This window comes from Arachis hypogaea, chromosome 13 (assembly GCF_003086295.3).
Source record: "Arachis hypogaea cultivar Tifrunner chromosome 13, arahy.Tifrunner.gnm2.J5K5, whole genome shotgun sequence".
NCBI classification, from domain to species: Eukaryota; Viridiplantae; Streptophyta; class Magnoliopsida; order Fabales; family Fabaceae; genus Arachis; species Arachis hypogaea.
Genome location: NC_092048.1, coordinates 56,279,720 through 56,301,273, shown reverse-complemented (window position 1 = coordinate 56,301,273; position 21,554 = coordinate 56,279,720). Strand labels below are relative to the sequence as shown.

Genomic DNA, 21,554 nt, shown 5'->3' with positions numbered 1-21,554 from the left:
GTCAAGAAGGTATCAATCTGATCATGGGAGCATGAATAATACTCACTTCATTTCCTTTTGTCTGTTACTATGAAAATTTGATACATCCTTAGATCAATGTGTCTGGCCTTGAATTACATTGGTTCTAGGTTCAAATTGATTGATCCAAAGATCTACTAGATTTTTACATTAATAGGGAAAAGGGAGTGGAGGAAGTAACAAGTTTGATGATTAAAGCTGATAACAAAACTTGGCTACAGGAAAAATATATACATTATATTGTTTGAAACTGAGATTCACTTTGAATATTATTCTTCCAGAGGTTGGTACTTCTTTGGACACTTGATCCTGCTGAGCGAGATGCGTTTTTGGCGAACGAAGCAACCAAAAGATGGGCTTCAAGCAATCAGGTTTTGATGGAAATAGCTTGTACCAGGTCCTCTGACCAATTGCTTTTCGCAAGGAAGGCTTATCATGCTCGTTATAAAAAGTTTCTCGAGGAGGATGTTGCTCATCACACAACTGGGGAGTTCCGTAAGGTACTGCTTCTAGTTCTAGATCATAATTATGAGTGCGTTGTAAAATATTGTACATACATTAATGTGAAGCGTGTGGTACTTATATTGATTAGTTAAGTTTATGAGCATTTTTGGACTAAGTACTTGTTGGTATCTCTGATTCTGAATATTAATGTGATAGTTGGAGACCATATGTCTGACACTCTTTCAAGCTTTCCAACACACACTCTTCTCTTATAACATCACACACCACACATCTCAATTTCTTGTTCCTTCAACAAATAGGTAATGCTTCTGCTTCTGCTTCATGACTTCATTGGCACTTCCTTCTTTTCTACTTCAAGTAACATACTTTTTTCACTGGGTTTTACTTTTTATATATTTAATTTTTTTTGCATGTGTAACGAGTACCTAATTGACAGGCCCTACAAGGTAAAAATAGTTTCTCTTTTTATGGTTATTGAGTTATAAATTTTGCTGATATATTCGTGAGTTTTCTATTTTTGAAGTTTCAAAATTTATAGATAGCTGCTGATCCATGTATGTTTTCTCTGACACCATGAGTTCCTATAATTGATTATCTTCTAGTCATGTTTTTTCTTACTTTAAGTTATTGTGAGGTGGATTTCTACTATGATTATCAAAGATATACTATGTAATTCTAGTTGAGAGAGTGAATTTTAGTTGCTAGTTAAGGAAATTTCTAAACATATTTTTTGTTCCCTTGTTGATTTTGCTATTCCAGGGAAGCTGTGAAACACTTTGATCCTGCTCTTAGAGTTCCTCACAGCCATACCAAGCTTTATGTACGATCTAAGGAAAGGAAGTTTGAGAGGGCTAGAGGAAGGAGGAACAACAAAGAACTTAGGGTTTAAGTTGTATTGTTTCTGTAATTTTTCTACAGTGTTTAGTTTTGGAATTTGAACTCGAGATTTATTTTGTATTTGAGTATTAGTTTACTAATGTATAAAACAATTATAGCAAAAATTATATATGTCACTAATTACTGTTTGATTTGTCTTGTAATAAAATTGTATACTATATTTATAGGTTTTGGTAATAAAAAAGGATTAAAAATTTATATTGTGCAGTAAAATCAGAAAAAAGGATTTTTTTTTCATTTGATAAGGCTATTGCCACGTTTTTAAAGTGTGGCCATATCTCTCGCTATTGCCACCCTTAAAAAGCGTGGCCATATCTCTCTATCGTCACGCTTTAAAAGCGCGACCATATCTCTCTATTGCCACGCTTTGAAAGTGTGGCCTATCTCCCACATACGGCCACGCTTTTAAGCGTGGAAATCTATAAAAAGCGTGGCAAAAAAAAGCGTGGCGATAGGTCACTAAAAGCGTGGCGATAGAGCAACCGCCATCCTTTCAGAGGTCACCCTTTCAAAAGCATGGTGGTAGCTCAAAAAGCGTGTTAAAAAGATATCGTCACGCTTTTTTCAGTTTTTCAGCACGCTTTAAAAGCATGGCAATAGAGCTGTTTTCTTGTAGTGAAATTTTTGTAATTTTTAGATTTATGCAAAAAATTTTGCAACATTATGAATTATCTATTTTTTTCTGCTTGAAATTCAAACTCTCTTCTAATCTAAAAGTAGTTACAAACAAAAAATCAATTTTAGTATATTTTTTTATTTGATAGATATGTACCGTCATATTAAAACCCTTCATAAAAAAATACCACAAAGATTTATTGAAAAGTAAAAACCAGAAACAAACAAACTAAAACCTAATAAATTAAAAAGGGAGGAAAGAAATGCAAAAAACAAAAAAGAGATAAGAAAGAGAAGCGAGGACGATACAGAGGAGTGCGGTTGGTGGAAGAAATAAAGAAAAAAAGTATTAATGAAGGACGAGAGCAGGAGAAAGAGAAGAGAAGAATATGAAAAGGAAGGAAACTGAGAAAAGAAGAGGGAGAAAAAGGAAGAGGGACGACTACCGCCTACCCATTTGATCAGATCCCATTTGCTAGACGAATTGGGATAAATTTACTTTGCTAGGACCTGACTTGAATTGGGCTTTAAGCTAACCATGAATATTCAATGCGGAAATCTTTCTCTTTGACTTAGAGACCAGGCTCTTGAAGCTTCATGATCTGGCAGTTATCAACATTACCTAACTCTCATGCCAATAACTATCATATTTTTAGAAAGAGCTCCTAAAAAGGTGTTCAATCATGTACAAAGTCCTCAAATCCCAACCTCCAAGCTTTCTATAAATATCCACCTCATGTATGAATCATTTTGATGACATGTCACCATGTCATGTTTTTCTATACTTTTTCATACAAGAAATTTATGATTAGTGCTTAAATATTGCATTCTTTGGTGCTTAAATGGTATATTTCTTTGATCTTTTAATTTTATAAATCTTGTAGGAAATAAGAAGAAAAAGAAGTAAAGAAGCACAAAATAAGTTAAAAAGGAGAAAAAAAGAGCTTTGGGGCACACTTTGAAGTTGAAGCACACTTTGGAGGCTTAGGCCACACTTTTAAAAGCGTGGCCCATGATCAAATCAAGGAAGAGAAGCGTGACCCAAAGGAAGAAAAGCGTGGCTCAAAACAAGGAGCAAGAGCACAAAGCTCTTGCCGAGAGCTTTAGAGCTCTTGTGAAGAGCTTTACTTCAAATAATCAAAAGCCAAGCTCTTGCCAAAGAGCTTAAAAGCTCTTGCCAAGAGCTTTTTCGGGCTTGCCTCAAGGAAAATGAGCATTGGAAGCAAATTTTCTCTAAGTTAAAATCTGGGCGCTCACAGCATGACCATGCCTCCTTCAAAGGGCTATAACTTGAGCTACAAAAGTCCGATTGATGTGCTTCCAGTTGCGTTGGAAAGCTGACATTCAGAGCTTTCCAACGATGTATGGAAATCCATATTTGGCATAGAATTGAGGCACGAGTGAAAGGCATCTTTAAGGGCCAAAAACAAACAAAAATAAATCAAAGTGCTTCCACCAGGATTCGAAGAGGGATACCAAGGGAAGACACTAGGCGCTACTCTTGTGCCAAGGAAAATGGCCAGCAAGTGCTTCACCCAAGACTTGAACCATGGACCTCAAGGACAAGTAAAGCTCTTGCCAAGAGCATTTAAGCTCTTGCAAAGAACTTCGTTCTCTTGTCACAAGGAAGGAACGTGCACACACTTTGGCAAGGAAGGGAACAAAGCTCTTGGCCAAAGCTCTTGCCAAGAGCCGAGCTTTGCCCTGGGAGCAACACCCATAGGCTAAAAATTCAACCAAAATTCTATTTAAATTCAATTCCTCACCAAATTGGATCAAGGCCAACCAAACCCATTTCTCCTCAAATCCAAAGCAAGCAAAGCCCACATCATCACTCCAAGACACAAGAACAAGCTAGAATTAGGATTTTCATTTAATTTGTTTTTCATTTCAATTTCATTTTATTTTGCAAAAAGCCTATATAAGGCATCATTTCCATCTTTGTTAGGGGAGCTCAATTGTATGGAGGCTAGCTCCAATAGGGAGTTGTGCACTCTTTAGTTTTTATTTTGCTTTCTTTCTTAGTTTTCTTCTCTGTTTTGAATTTTTGGATTGAGATTGGAAGGAATTCTGTTTTCATTCTCCATCTGCAACTTCTCTTGTTCCTCTTTTGCAATTTACTCTTCCATTTTCATTTTGCAATTGTTCTTGTTGGATCAAGGAAGGATTTGAGATCTAGACTTGTTTTCTAGTCTCTTCCACTCCTGAGATCTTGAACCACTTTTAAATTGCTGCAAATTAAACACTGCTTTTCTGTTTTGATCCTTCACTGAAATTTTTCCTTTCTGTTTAGATTTGCTGCAACTCTCAATTTACTTTCCTGCACATTTACCTTTATTGTAATTGTTCTGAATTTGATCTGTTGCTCTCTTTAAATATTCTGCACCCAACCCCCTTTACAATTTTTGTAATTTACATTTCTTGTCATTTAAGATTCTTGCAATTTACATTTCTTGCTATTTAAGATTCTGTCAATTTACCTTTCTTGCACTTTAAGTTTCTGCACATTTACTTTCTGCAATTTATAATTCCTTGTCATTTACATTCTGTTGCTTCAAGTCTCACCCAATTTCACTTAAATGTTAGCTTGACTAAACTAATCACCCACTAAAGTTGCTTGATCCATCAATCCTCGTGGGATCGACCTCACTCTAAGTGAGTTTTACTACTTGATGCGACCCGGTATACTTGCCGGTTAGTTTTAGGTGTTTTGGAAATTCGTTTTTCAACAAAAACACCATCAAGTTTTTGGCGCCGTTGCCGGGGATTGATTTAGATCAACAATGACTAAGTGGGTGAGAAGTCTAGATCAAGCATTTTTTTTATTTTTGTTTTCTATTTTAGATTGAAACCAAGGTGTTTGAGTTTTTGCCTCACTAAGAAATTCTCATCTCTGATATGAGTAATTTCAATTTTCCTTGGTGTTGTGTGTTCCAAAATTTAAATGGAGTTCAACTCATCTTATGATCAAACAAATTTTATGGGATATTACCCACCATCACCAATCTCTAATGGTGGCTGGGAATATCACCAAGAAAATACAAATTATGAGCACTCCAATTCATGGAGATTTGCTTCAGAGACACAAGATGAGCAAGAGAATCATATGGGATACTTCCCACCACCACAAAATGATTCAAGTCATTATTCTAATGGTGGCTGGGAGTATCACCAAGGAATGAAAGAGCATCCACACTCACGTCTCGATTTCTCATTTGAAAGTTCTTCATCACTTGATTATGCCTCAACACAAACCTCCACGAGCCAAAGACTCTCAGAACTTGAGTCTAGGTTCAACAGAATGGCGGAGGAATATCAACAATCCCAGAGAAAACTAGAAATCCTTTCTCAGGAGACTGATAAGCAATTGAAGGACACAGATAAACGCTTAGAACTATTAAGCAAGGAAAATGAAGACCAATTGATGGATTTGAAGGATAAAGTAGAAGAGCAAGATGAGGAGGCTACTGCATCAAGTGAACTTTCAATGAAGAATGAGGTGGTTGAAAATGAAACTGCACTTGAGGTGACAAGGGAACATGAAGACTCACAATTCTCACAAACCTCCCTGACCCAAAAACTCTCAACAATTGAATCTGTGATTGAAAAATATGAAGAGGAGATGAAGAAATGTTGGGAAGATCAACAAACCTCCTCAATGAAAAAGCTATTAAGTCAAATGTTGGGTGTAAAGAAAGGAGTGGAGGAGCAAGAAAGTGAGGAAGTCATTCCAAACTCAAGTGAAGCAGAGAAGTACATAGAGAAAAAGCTCATGGAACCACCAATTCAAAAGGTTTTGGATGAATACAAAACTCCAATAATCACACAGCAACCAAGTTTTAAATTCAAGGAAGTGAAGGCAACTAGCAAGAGCACAAATTTTGTCCCTAATCCAGCAAGCAAGATCAATCAAGCCATTTGTAAAAGGATGCTTGCTGAGGAAAGACCAAGGCAAGGGACACTAGCTGAATCTTCTCCCCCCTTGAGGTCATTCCTCTTAACAAACTGGAAGAAGAGGAAGAAAGTGAACAACATGTCAACCGTAGGTATAATTTCTCTTCTCTGCTTTATTTTCGTTCTTTGTTTTGTTTAAATTCAATAAATTGGCATATGGTTACATTCTAAGTTTGGTGTTGCCTTGCAACAAATTGTTTTCAATCTTTTTAGATGATTGCATCAAATCAAAAATTGAAAGTGACACACCAAGATTCTAAGTTTGGTGTGCCACTTATTTTCTATGCAATTCATTCAAGCAACACTACTTGTCTGCATAATCATAATGCCTCTGCAGTTTTATTTTTCTCTTTTAATTTGACACTTTTTCATTCTACTTTATTTAGTCATTTTTCTGTTTTTAAATGCTTTCATTTTAGTTTGCTTACTTACTGTGTTTGTTAGTACATTACCAAGAGAGCTTTATTCATGACAGATTCTTGGCTTGGTGATTGTACTTAACAAATAACAGTTTCACTTGCTTAGTTTTAATTCAAATAAAATGGACATGTCTTGCATTCTAAGTTTGGTGTTGCTAGGCAACAAAATTTGGTTATAATCCTTACAAGATACTTGCATCAATTCCAAGTGAAAGTGTCACACTAAGTTTGGTGTGCCACTTATCTTTTATGCAATGTATTGTGCACACCTTCTTATCTATGCAATCAAAAATGTCTCTGTCTCTTGTGTCTTGATTATTATCTTTAATTTTACTTGCTTAAAACACATGTGCTACTAACATTCCATTGTATAAGACAATCATGATCCATCTTAGCCCCATAGCCATTGTTCTAATTGTTGCTTGAGGATGAGCAAGCATTCTGAGTTTGGCAAGGGAAAGAGGAAGAATAGAGGAAAAAGGACAACAATAATGAAGATGAACTACAAGGTTGTAGAGTTCCTTTTCTCCTCATTTGTTTCCAGCACTTAAATTGCATGATTGTCTTCATCTTTTCTGTTTACATGTGTGTATGAATAAAGCATAGCTTGAATCTTGATTTGTAACATGTTGCTGTGGCATTATGACTATCAACTTGAGTTTTGTGAATTCAAAAGCAGTAAAGTATCATGATCATAAACAAACAAGGCATTAAAGAAGAATTTAGCATGTGCATACAAGTATTGGAAAGCTAGTATGATTAATTGTTGCTCAATTGCATTGGATTTTATTTAATTGAAGTTTTCATCTAGGACATTTTGTGAAATATTTTGAAATCATGAAAACCTTGAAAAAAAGCAAAAAAGGGCAAGAAAAGAAAAAGGGAAAGAATGAGAAAGCTGAAGGCTCTGAGTACCAATGGAAATTTATTTGTTAAGTACTTGTGGTGTTTATGTATCAAGCCAAATGCTTGAAAACAAAACACTTAGAAGTCAAGGCTAGGCTCAAGTGCAAAAGCACTCCCTCAAAGCTCAAGATTCTGAGCATCAATGATTAGAGAGTCAAGAAAAGAAAAGAAAAATGAGCTTAATGAAGTCCTCTAATTCAAATGCTTGTGGTGCTTATGTATCAAGTGGTAATACTTGAAAACAAAGCATTTAGAATCGTAGCTTTGTTATTAACTCATGGGGAAAAGCACCCAAAAGGAGAAGCTAATAAGAAAATCAAAAGCTTGTTTCAAGGAAGAAAAATAAGGAAAAGATTTTATAAATTGAGCTAGATAGAAGCATCAATCATTTACATCTCTTTTGTGATTGTAGCATGCCTAGAAAACTAGCTAACCATGAACATTGAGTTGCTATTCTTCCTACCTTGGATTGTCAATCTTAATTGCATGATTCTTTTCTTGCTTGGGGACAAGCAAGGTTTAAGTTTGGTGTTGTGATGACATGTCACCATGTCATATTTTTCTATGCTTTTTCATACAAGAAATTTATGATTAGTGCTTAAATATTGCATTCTTTGGTGCTTAAATGGTATATTTCTTTGATCTTTTAATTTTATAAATCTTGTAGGAAATAAGAAGAAAAAGAAGCAAAGAAGCACAAAATAAGTTAAAAAGGAGAAAAAAAGAGCTTTGGGGCACACTTTGAAGTTGGAACACACTTTGGAGGCTTAGGCCACGCTTTTAAAAGCGTGGCCCATGATCAAATCAAGGAAGAGAAGCGTGACCCAAAGGAAGAAAAGCGTGGCTCAAAACAAGGAGCAAGAGCACAAAGCTCTTGCCGAGAGCTTTAGAGCTCTTGTGAAGAGCTTTACTTCAAATAATCAAAAGCCAAGCTCTTGCCAAAGAGCTTAAAAGCTCTTGTCAAGAGCTTTTTTGGACTTGCCTCAAGGAAAATGAGCATTGGAAGCAAATTTTCTCTAAGTTAAAATCTGGGCGCTCATAGCATGATCATGCCTCCTTCAAAGGGCTATAACTTGAGCTACAAAAGTCCGATTGATATGCTTTCAGTTGCATTGGAAAGCTGACATTCAGAGCTTTCCAACGATGTATAGCAATCTATATTTGGCATAGAATTGAGGCACGAGTGAAAGGCATTTTTAAGAGCCAAAAACAAACAAAAATAAATCAAAGTGCTTCCACCAGGATTCGAAGAGGGATACCAAGGGAAGACACTAGGCGCTACTCTTGTGCCAAGGAAAATGGCCAGCAAGTGCTTCACCCAAGACTTGAACCATGGACCTCAAGGACAAGTAAAGCTCTTATTGCCAAGAGCTTTTAAGCTCTTGCAAAGAGCTTTGTTCTCTTGTCACAAGGAAGGAACGTGCGCACACTTTGGCAAGGAAGGGAACCAAAGCTCTTGGTCAAAGCTCTTGCCAAGAGCCGAGCTTTGCCCTAGGAGCAACATCCATAGGCTAAAAATTCAACCAAAATTCCATTTAAATTCAATTCCTCACTAAATTGGATCAAGGCCAACCAAACCCATTTCTCCTCAAATCCAAAGCAAGCAAAGCCCACATCATCACTCCAAGACACAAGAACAAGCTAGAATTAGGATTTTCATTTAATTTATTTTTATTTCAATTTCATTTTATTTTGCAAAAAGCCTATATAAGGCATTATTTCCATCTTTGTTAGGGGAGCTCAATTGTATGGAGGCTAGCTCCAATAGGGAGTTGTGCACTCTTTAGTTTTTATTTTGCTTTCTTTCTTAGTTTTCTTCTCTGTTTTGAATTTTTAGATTGAGATTGGAAGGAATTCTGTTTTCATTCTCCATCTGCAACTTCTCTTGTTCCTCTTCTGCAATTTACTCTTCCATTTTCATTTTGCAATTGTTCTTGTTGGATCAAGGAAGGATTTGAGATCTAGACTTGTTTTCTAGTCTCTTCCACTTCTGAGATCTTGAACCACTTTTAAATTGCTGCAAATTAAGCACTACTTTTCTGTTTTGATCCTTCACTGAAATTTTTCCTTTCTGTTTAGATTTGCTGCAACTCTCAATTTACTTTCCTGCACATTTACCTTTACTGTAATTGTTCTGAATTTGATCTGTTGCTCTCTTTAAATATTCTGCACCCAACCCCCTTTACAATTTATGCAATTTATATTTCTTGTCATTTAAGATTCTTGTAATTTACATTTCTTGCTATTTAAGATTCTGTCAATTTACCTTTCTTGCACTTCAAGTTTCTACACATTTACTTTCTGCAATTTATAATTCCTTGTCATTTACATTCTGTTGCTTCAAGTCTCACCCAATTTCACTTAAATGTTAGCTTGACTAAACTAATCACCCACTAAAGTTGCTTGATCCATCAATACTCGTGGGATCGATCTCACTCTAAGTGAGTTTTACTACTTGATGCGACCCGGTATACTTGCCGGTTTGTTTTAGGTGTTTTGGAAATTCGTTTTTACACAAAAACACCATCACATTTAATCTTATAACTTCACTACTAACTTAAGTCTCGGAGTCCTTGCAAGTACCCCTTGCCTCACCAAGGCCATGACATAGAGCAACCCTAAAATTTCCCAAATAACCAATGTCTAAAATATCATTATTCTTTGTCAATCTTGGATATCCCTATCGTAACATTGGTGCTGTTGCCGAAATCTAAAAACTTAATTACAATAGACAGACAACCACCATTATTCACAAGATCGTCATACTGCCTCTACCTCAAATTAAAGTCACCCATGATAAAGTACACTCATCAAAATCACCCAGGTCATATCTCATGTGACATCCCAAACTCTTGTTCTTCTACAACCTGAATGTCATCTGACCAATATCATGATTTGGATATGTGAATATAGTAGCCACTTAGTCCAACCTAAAGACGAAGTTGTCCAACTATAGAAGTTTGCTGAAAATAAATTTCGACAAGAATCCCCACGACAATAGATAGAAGACGAGCAAAAAGGATTTTGAAGTACGAACCCCTAAACTAAACGAACCTAGAGAAAATATGCTAGATTATTTTTCCAGCATTGTCTTTAAAGAAGAGTAGCATGTAGTTTAATGTGGCAGAGACTCTTAGTGTCAAATTGAGAAAGAACTAAGAAGGACGAAATTTTAACCTTATCTCCTACAAGACACAAAGAGTCCAACAAAAAAAAGTATAATAAAACTACAAAGGTGAAGTCGTATCCAACTACTACTACATTGTTCAATGTTGAGAATTTTCAAGAACACCTTTACCATGGAAAAACCTACCTCCTTATAAGTTGAGTTGATATAAACTCTAACATTGCTAAGTCGAAAACTACAAAGCACGTGGGTTTAGCGGGCGGGGCGGGTTTGCCCTTTTTTTAGATTGATGGGTTCAAAATCTCAATTTGGCCTATTTTTTTTTGGCAGTTTCAGCAAGTCATCCCAATAGACTCGACACGTTTTGATACCCCTAGTAAAAAATTCCTTTTAACCACATTAATGAAGGGTATCTTAGTAAGCAAGCAGCTTCATGATGACTACAACTCCTTAGGCACAAGACGATGTCACATGCGTGAAAAATCAAGAGACATGCATGTTGTCCAAGGACAACCATGAGTTTATCTCTTTCTACTTGCGGTCATACACTCGGATCCGACCTTGCTGGGGCATAATCCAACTCCTAATTAAATTTGGGCATATTAAGGACTAAACATGGAGATCGGGAATGATAACCAAATGAGAAATGACAACAACAAATCTGACATCGTTAAGAAAGTGACTCAAACTTAAAGACTCTCAAATCATAAACTCGGATTTGTAATAAAAGACGTGGTCAACCATGACCACTTCTACTACATGCAAGCACAATTTTGGCAACAAATTCAATTACAACTCAACATGTAATTGCACAACACTTTGTTTCAGTCCAATAGCATAAAGTTTACAAATAAGACTCGACGCCTAGATCCCAAAATTGTGAGCCCAATATACGCTTGGCCCAAAAAGGCCTGCAAAAATTTGACCTAAGCTTAATGATAATAAAGCCCATTTCGATCAGATACTCGCTTGTCAAACAGGTCGGGAAAGACTTGTCTTGCTAGGACCCAACTCGACTTGGCCTCAAGCCAAACACAATCTTAATCCAAGAATCTCTCTTTGAGTAGGAGACAAGTTCTCCAAGCGCATGATTTGGTGGTTACCAACATAACCTAACAACTAATATAATAATTGCCAACATCTCCAAAATGAACTCCTAAAGAGATCATGGACATACAAAGTACTCAAGGTCCAACCTCCAAACTCTCTATAAATACTTATTTCAGGTATGAACCATCCAATTTCAGAACTCCTTTAGTGGTTTTCTTACTAACTTAAGTATCGAAGTTCTTGCAAGTACTCTCTCTACCCTACTAAGGCCATGACATGCACTATTAAATATTAAATCACAACTAACCATGCCTCAATTTTAAACCACTTCATTTCACAAGTTCTCAAATATACAACACAATTATCAATTTATCAATATTCATATGTTCACATTCATAATCCTTATCCATTAGCATCAAATTCATCATTCATCAATCTATTTTACCAACACCAACCACATTCACATCAATAAATTATCAATCTAACCATACCTCATCATTTTAATATACATTGACAACTAAAATCATTAAACATACTCCAAACACAATTCAACTTATCCTATAGTCATCTAGCCTAAGTTTTCATGATACCGTATATGTTATATACGAGAAACTAATACCATACCTTGGTCGATTCTCCGTTAATCCCGAAACATTACAATTGACTACTGTTCCATAAATCCCAAGGCTCCAAACCTCTCCAATGAAAATTCAGCTTCCAATGTTCACTCCCAAGCATCCAATTTCATCAATTCCATCTCCAATTCAACATAATTTTAATCTAATACATACAATTCCATTGTAACCACAAATCAATACCCAAACTTCACAAAATTAAAGTATTCACAAGGGATATGAGTTTCTCACCTTACCCACGGATGACCTGGGCAAAACCCAGTGATTATCTACCGCTAGAATACCCCTAAACCATCAAAATCACAAATCTCTCAATTACCAAAATCTAAAATCACGAACTAAAAAGGGGAGAATTGGGTGAGAAAACGTGATTTTCTTACCAAATTGCTTGATGAGTTTTGTAGAGAATTTTGAGACGAACGCGTGACCGCTGACGACTTGTCAATCGGAGCTCCGGATTGAAAATTACGTGGAATTAAATTTTTGGCAAGGGTTGGCGTCATTCTCCCCCCCCCTCTCTTTGTTCAGCATGCTTCCATGGAGAAATGAGGGAAGAGATGCTGTTTTGGGCTTTTATATAATGGGCTTTAGGCTTGGTTTAGTCCCGGTCTAATCGATTCGGCCCAATCTTGGACCAAATTCTTTAAAATTAGTGTCAAAATTCTTATTTTAATTAGCTCTATCTCATTAAATTATAAAATCTAATTTTCTTATTACTTTAAATAATAATTAATTTATTGGTTAATTAATTACTAATTACATGGGTTTTACATGGAAGAGGTGCTTGGCAAAATGGGAGCACCACCGAAGAGTGATGTACCGCTCATTAACCCGAAAGAGCTGCCGGAGGGTGACGATTTCGTGTTCAGCTTCCCAATAAGATTCGAAATGATGGCTGCTCAGTTCAAATCTTTTCTAGATGCAACTGGAAGCCTATAGTAGACACAACAGCTCGCTGGCAGGCCCGTTGGAATCTTCTATAGCACCGGTTCTCAAGGTGGCGGACAGGAGACTACATCGTAAGAATTTCATTTTCAACTATTACAACCATGTTACGTGTCTATCAAAAATCAGTTACTAAATCAACTATATATATAAAATATTTGTCTAAATATAAAATACAAATTTGACTAATTTGATAAATGATTTTGATGTGCACATAGCATTATTGAAATTATTATCAATTGGTAATAAATAGGACTCATGAATGAAGTTCCAATAATGATAAGAAAATTGTGGAATCAATGGCAGGCTCACCGCTTTCACTCAGTTGGTTCATCATGGAATGCTGTTTGTCCTGATCAGATATACATTTGGCGGCGGCATGTTTGAAATGAATGAAGTGAAGGGTGACAGTCCGTACGTACGATGCCGGAACTTATGCTGGTGGTGATGGATCAAGACAACCAACTAAATTTGAGTTGGAGCAAGCATTCCACCAAGGCAAGTATATTGCCACCATTACTAAGAAGCTCAAGAAATAATGAAGCTATCCGTAAATTAGGATATTGAATCCTGATGAGTCCACTAGTAGTTACTTGTCACATAATGTATTCAGTTTGTATTATTGCATGGAAATAATTGCTTCTTATTAGAAAGAAAGCGCTTCGTAGTCACTGGTGTGTTTTTCTATTTATACCATCAATAAAAATTTGTATTTATTAAATTTATATTTATTTTGCATAAAAACAGGTTTATTTTACAATAGAAAAATCTTAAAAAAATTATTTTACCTTACTGACGGATTTACAGACAGAAATCTGTCTGTATTCAGAATTTAGAATAGTTTTTCAAGGTTTCAATTACCGACGAAAAATCTGTCTCTAATTACCGACGAAAAACTTGTCTCTAATTATTGACGAAAAATCCATCGAAAAGTCTTATGTTCCAGGGAAATAGAGGGGAGAATTTACAGAGAAAAAATTTGTCGGTAACTGGTAAAAATCCGTCAGTAAATTACCGACAGAAAAAAATCCATCGGTAAATAATTTCCGACGAGATTTTTACAGAAGAACAAAATCCGTTGGTAATTTCGTCAGTAACCAAAAATTCGTCTGTAATAAAGACCAAATCTATCTATATTAAGCAATTTTCTAGTTGTGAGAATAATTAGTCCAAAGTCAATATTTTCGAGGATCTAATTATCACTTTACTCTAAAAATAAAAATTGTAGTTATGTATAAACTAAAATATTTTAGATCACTCAAATTTTTTATTTTATTTTATTAAATAAAATATATTTTTTATTTCTAAAATTTAAAAGAATTTAAATTATTTTTAATATTTAATTTGATTTAATTATACCTTTAGAATTAATATTTTGACTGTGATGGAATAATCATTATTTTTGGCCATCTATTAACTTTCAAAAGAATTTGACCATTGAGTAACCCTTACTCCCTTCCTTTTACGACACTGTTTCCATCTTCCAGAGAGGCAGTTGACTCCGTCACAAACACACACAAAACATAACTCAGGAAACTTTGACATTGCTGCTTACCTTCTTAAATTTCCTCACCTGCCAAGGCTAACCAACACCTTCTATCCTTTATTGGCTTCCTTCCTTCTCTCTCACACACTCTCTTTCCCTTTAAATATTTGCAAATCCCCTTAGTTTAGCATTATATCTATATACTCTCAGTCCTTTCTTATTCCAATGGCTCTTGCTTCAAGAAAAATGCCATTACTTCGTACACCTACTTCTTCTTTCACTATCACATCTTCTGTGTTATTCTTTCTGGTGGCGGTGGCGTTTCTTGGTGGTGCTGATGGCGGTGCTTATTTCGCTGGATCAGAGTGTCTCAAAGTGTCTCCTTCTGAATTTGTTGTGTCAGTGAGAGATGTGGTTGATGTGTTGCAAGGGGTTATGTCCATTCTAGCTGAGTTCAACAATGGCGGATTCGGTGATGATTTTCGTGTCTCTAATGCCGTTTCTGACTGTGTCGATTTGCTTGACTTGTCCTCTGATGAGCTTGATTGGTCTGTTTCCGCCACTCAGAAACCCCAAGGTACAGTACAGTACAGAGCAACATCACATCCGTCTCTAGTGCCGTTACAGTTACATTATGTTTAAATTAAATTGTAAATCATATGAATTTGTTGGGTTCAAATAGGAAAACAAATCCGTAGTTGAAAACAGGGGATTTCATTTCAAGCTTCAACTCCTGTTTGCATTGCTGCCACGTCACTCTACACTTTTCACTTAATCGAGCATGCTAAAACAAGTTAATTATCTATTTAAACGCTAATTTTATTGTCATTGAATAAATTAAATTTGAAAGGAGTTTCCGGATAATAATATTTTTTGAACTGATTTTCTTTTATTACTTCTGATTAATTCATCTTGTTGAAATGTCGGAAATCCATGTGACATTAAATTAAAGAAAAAATGGGTATAGTAATAATATTATTATATATTATTCGTTTAAAGTATATTTATTATTTTATAGGGAAGCATAACAGTACTGGGAACCTAAGCTCAGATTTAAGAACATGGTTAAGTGCAACGCTGGCGAATCCAGAAACATGCATGGACGGATTCGAAGGAACTAATAGCATGGTTAAGGGTCTAGTTTCCACTGGCTTAGTCCAAATGATCTCACTGGTTCAGAACCTACTAACCCAAGTGGACCCGGTTCCGGATCACTCCTTCTCCACCAAACATGGGAAGTTCCCTGCATGGGTCAAACCAAGAGATAGGAAGAAGCTTCTGGAAGCGAACAACAAGGGCGTGGGCGTGTTCGCCGACGCGGTGGTGGCCGCCGATGGCACTGGGAATTACACAAAGATAATGGATGCTGTGAAAGATGCACCTAATTATAGTATGAGTCGGTATGTGATATACATAAAGAAGGGTGTTTATAATGAGAATGTTGAGATTAAGAAGAAGAAGTGGAATCTTATGATTATTGGAGATGGCATGAATAACACCGTTATTACCGGTAACCGCAGTTTTGTTGATGGTTGGACCACTTTCCGGTCAGCCACTTTTGGTAAGACCGAAACTTTTCTCTTTATATATTTTTTATTTTGTTCCTTTAAATTTTTCTCCTGTCTTAATATTTATAGGGAAATGCTAGGGAACAATAAAAATTTTGAACAATATGAACAACTACTAATCAAATGAAAATACACTATATTTTAATTTAATGCTACTAATTAAATTTACTCTTTTAATCCTCTTAATTCACATTGTTCAAAAATTATACTTTTCCATATTTATATTAGCGATATGATCACATATTATATATATTCATCATTCTATTTCTTTAGGTAGATATTAATTAAAATTCTATTAGAGTTTTATTTTGTCTATGTGATGTGTACAAAAAAAATTAGTTAAAAAATTAATTATTTATATATTAAAAATAAATTAAATAATTTATATATTTATGTATAAATATATAATAACTAATTTAATTACTGAATGTTTGTGTACATATAATAATCTTTTTATTATTATACTATTATATTGTGGCTTGTTATAACTTAATCATATATCAATAAAGTGATGAGTACGTAAATAGCAAACAATGTATCATACAATTTTCTTTTATGGGATATGACTTGTACGGTTGGAGATGTTTCATGATTTTTATCTTCCTATATAAAACAAGAAATTATTACTACATATTACTTTTCTGCTCATTTATTTATTGTCATTTCTATTCTTTTGTTTATTTTTATGTTTGTAGAAATAAGGATATATCCTATATACTTTCTTTAATTTATGAACTAATAGTAGTGTACTAATCTAATTTTACACCATAATTAAATGGTTTGGATTCAAATTTTAGGAACAAAATATTTTTTTGTTGATATAGATGATAAAATATATTTTATGAATACAATTTTGTGTACCAAACTCCTCTCTAATTTTCATTATATATAGTAAAAGTATATAAAAGTATTTCTACACGGTTCAATTTCTCCAATTCATACTTGTGTGTTAGTAATAAAAACTAAAATTGATTTTCAAAATTTTTAGAATAATTTGGTCATTAAAAGTTACATTTTGTGAGTTACATTATTCGCCCCCCCCCCCCCCTCCTTTTTCTGTCACAAAAGGATCAAAATAAATTACACAGTATGTAATATAACACAACTATTACTTTTGAAAATGAATATCAATTTTTATTATGACCACAGTCTTGAGGACGATAAAACAAAATAAACGGTTTACTCAAAGTACAAATATACACTCATTCATTCTTTCCCTTTTTCTAATTCCTTTTTACTTTTTTATCACTTTTTTCTTATATCATCAACCTCATGTTTTCTTTTTCTGTTATTGTCACTTTAGTCTTTATTTTTATTAAAGTTGTCACAATTTTTTTAATTAATATTTTAGTGATGGTATAAAACTGTAAATTTTAGGTACATGTAACACATCATTGTCCATCTAATAATAATATGGTGGAAAAAATATGTTTGCTTTGCGTGGCTATTTGAGACCTAAAGTTGACCTCTATTCCGGAGGTCACAGGTCATGTCTACTGCCTGCATTGTATTGTGTAGACAACGAGAACTCGAGAAACTATCTTACATTAACTTAGATTTCTATTTCGCCTAAACTCTTAACTCATCATGTAATGGATTATCAATGGAATGGCCTACACCAGAAGCAACACGAAATAACTTAATAACATCCTCAGGAACATTCGATATAGTCCACGATTACATATTCATAAGCAGTACATACATTGTAGGGCCATATTATTTATTAAACCCTAACTAACATATAAACATAACTTAATCCAATTCTCCAACCACGATTTAATAAGCACATGTGCTGTACCTACATTACATTAATAATGCTTCAAGTCCACACGCCTTGTTTAACATCTGAAATCTCTGACCCAAATCTCACACCCCTTCCTCCACTTCAATTAATTGTGCCGTCTATTTTCTAATTCGGTACAATGGACAATTAATTGATACCAGAACTTATACAATTTTATTTTGGAACAGATTAACAGGCAGTTGTTTTCGTGTAAAGTAGTTAAAAATTAATAAAAAATTTAATATGTTTAATGATACTTAACCATATTTTTTTATAAAGAGAACTGCACATCAGGTTTAACCTTAACTAAATTATTATTTAATAATTTGTATCCATCAATTTTATATAAATACAATTATTTTTTCTCAAATTTTTTTATATACTGATTATGGTGTGGAATGATACATGTGCAGCTGTGAATGGTAGAGGATTCATAGCAAGAGACATCGCTTTCCAGAACACAGCAGGGCCGGCGAAGCACCAAGCAGTGGCGCTAAGATCCGACTCGGACCTTAGCGTTTACTACCGATGTGGTATCTTTGGTTACCAAGACAGCCTCTACGCCCACACAATGCGTCAATTTTACAGAGAATGCAAAATCACTGGCACCGTTGACTTCATCTTTGGCGATGCGACTGCGATTTTCCAGAACTGCCAAATCCTCGCTAAAAAAGGCCTACCGGATCAAAAGAACACCATTACGGCGCACGGCCGGAAAGAACCGACCGAGCCAACCGGTTTCTCAATACAATTTTCCAATATAACAGCAGACTCCGACCTTGCGCCGTTGATCAACACTACTCACACGTACCTTGGTAGGCCATGGAAGCCATATTCAAGGACAATTGTGATGCAATCTTTCATTAGTGATGTGCTGAGGCCGGAAGGGTGGCTTGAGTGGAGTGGCAATGTTTCTTTGGACACGTTGTATTATGCCGAGTACATGAATCATGGGCCCGGATCTGGGCTTTCTAACCGCGTGAAATGGCCCGGGTACCATGTCATGAATGATTCTAGCCAGGCTAGTAACTTCACTGTCACACAATTTATTGAGGGAAATCTTTGGTTACCTTCAACGGGTGTGGTGTTCACTGCTGGCTTAGGAGTTTAATTACGTTTCCGTGTCTTCCCACTTCAATATAAAGAGAAAAACTACCTGCACAAGTGTTTTGTCTTGTTCTTTTGTTTTTTCCCCCCAAGTTTTACCATTTAATACAAAATAATACAAAACTTCATTTTTCTTCCCTTTTTCTATTAATACAATTTTTTTGGTGTCTTCTATTATTACAAAATAACATAAAAATTCTAACAATAATACAAAAATTATATGTAAATAACACATTTACTGACAAAATAACACAGTTTATAAACGTAATAATGAATATTCTATTTTGTAAAATAGTAGGGGGTGGAATTTTTTATATGAATGAAAAATTATATACAAATATATGTAGGAGAAAATTTAGGGGTGAGCTCTTTTATTAAAATTTGACCAACACTTAATTAGCAAAAAAAAAGTAAGTAATTTTACATCATTGGATAAAATCTTACATCATTAGAAATACCAATGATAATTAATTTATGGCTAACTACAAATTACAAAACTTGCTGGCCTCCTAGTACTCCTCATATATGTAGATTGGGAGAGTTAAACCCTAAAATAGTTCCGGAGATTAGCATCGTGCACTCAAATCGTCCTTAAGATTCTAATTGTACTAATTACGTCCCTAAGATTGACAAAAGTGCACCACGTTAGTCCCTGATCCATTTTTCATTAACAACGCGATGACATGGCTTGATGAAGTGGGCTGTTAGTGACTTATGTCACTCCATGGTTTAGCCATGTGTAATGGTATGATGATGCGGTGACCAGTGACCCGTGGCATCCTGATGTGGATGGTTGTGCCACGTGTCACAATGCTATTTGGCCACTTGTTTGTTTGTGCCACGTGTTGCAACAGTATTCATTCACGTGTCGTCCATTATGTAATCATTGTAGATGCACCAAATTAGTCCCTCACTTTACATTAAGTAACTGATTTTAGTCCCTAAAATTGAATGCCGTGCACTAAATCAGTCCCCTCACTATTTTTATTCGTGTGTGTTTTATTAAATATCTCATTAGTACAGATAATATATTTGGGTAAAGTGAAAATTAGGTCCCTGAGGATTTCGCATTTAGACAAGTTAGACCCTGAAGAAAAAAAAGTAATAATAGATCCCTCAAACGAAATGTGGACACGTTACATCCTTCTGTTAGTAAGACTAACGGCCCCTCTAACGTGGACTGTGGTGCACAAAATTGTGATTCACATTTTTCACAACTCCGCACAACTAACCAGCAAGTGCACTAGTTCGTCTAAGTAATACCTTACGTGAGTAAGGGTCGATCCCACGTAGATTGTCGGCTTGAAGCAAGCTATGGTTATCCTGTAAATCATAGTCAGGCGGATTCGAATGGTTATGAGGTTTTGATAATTAAAAGATGAATAAAACATAAAATAAGATAGAGATACTTATGTAGTTCATTGGTGGGAATTTCAGATAAGCGTTTGGAGATGCTTTGTTACTTCCGAACCTCTGCTTTCCTATTGTCTTCTTCCAATCATGCATGCTCCCTTCCATGGCAAGCTGTATGATCCTCTCGGATGAAAAATACCAGGTACAGCTACCGCACGGCTAATCATCTGTCGGTTCCCGCTAGCGTCGGAATAGGATCTCTCTATCCTTTTGCACACTATCACTGCGCCCAACATTCGTAGGTTTGAAGCTCGTCACAGTCATCCCTTCCCAGATCCTACTCGGAATACCACAGACAAGGTTTAGACTTTTCGGATCTCAGGAATGCTGCCAATGGTTCTAGCCTATACCACGAAGATACTAATCTCACGGACTCGGTCCGTGTATTAGATACCCAAGAGAATATACTCCAGCTGTCATGCAATGACTATGTTGAACATCATGTAGACCGCTTGTAGTTGTCAGGCACGCGGATCTTGGCTAAGCGAGTAAAGAAGATAGTGGGTGATTGTCACGGGTCACCCATTTATTCTGACTTAACTGAATTAAGTACAAGAGTATATCTTGGAGAAGAAGTAGGCATGAATTGAAAGAAAAATAATAGTACTTGCATTAATTCATGAAGAACAGCAGAACTCCACACCGTAATCTATGGGGTGTAGAAACTCCACCGTAGAAAATACATAAGTGAAAAGAGGTCTAGGCATGGCCGAATGGCCAGCCTCCCAAAGAGGTTCCAAGTATGATAAAAGTTGATCAAAAGATGATCAAAAGATGATAAAAATGATAAAGGTGATAAATGTACTATTTATACTAAACTAGTTACTAGGGTTTACAGAAATAAGTAACTAAGTGCAGATAGTGCAGAAATCCACTTCCGGGGCCCACTTGGTATGTGCTTGGGCTGAGCATTGAGCTTTACACGTGCGTAGGCCATTCTTGGAGTGAAACACCAGCTTGGGTACCAGTTTGGGTGTTTTACTCCAGTTCTGGCGTTTTACGCTAGAAAAGGGTCTTTGGTGGGCGTTTGGACGCCAGTTTGGGCCATCAAATCTCGGGCAAAGTATGAACTATTATATATTTATGGAAAGCCTAAGATGTCTACTTTCCAACTCAATTGAGAGCACGCCAATTGAGCTTCTGTAGCTCCATAAAATCCACTTTTA

General features: G+C 35.6%; 1 protein-coding gene and 1 pseudogene across 1 annotated transcript; both read left to right on the top strand.

Annotated features, from left to right (window-relative positions):
* Window positions 1-12,872: 12,872 nt before the first annotated feature.
* LOC112738405 (probable NAD(P)H dehydrogenase (quinone) FQR1-like 1) lies at window positions 12,873-13,609 on the top strand (annotated as a pseudogene).
* Window positions 13,610-14,621: 1,012 nt separating this feature from the next.
* LOC112738404 (pectinesterase/pectinesterase inhibitor PPE8B) lies at window positions 14,622-19,112 on the top strand. Its single transcript, XM_025788855.3, has 3 exons — window positions 14,622-15,094; window positions 15,536-16,078; window positions 18,282-19,112. The coding sequence occupies exons 1-3, from the start codon at window positions 14,743-14,745 to the stop codon at window positions 18,977-18,979; spliced, it is 1,593 nt and encodes a 530-aa protein (XP_025644640.1). The 5' UTR covers window positions 14,622-14,742; the 3' UTR covers window positions 18,980-19,112.
* Window positions 19,113-21,554: the final 2,442 nt, after the last annotated feature.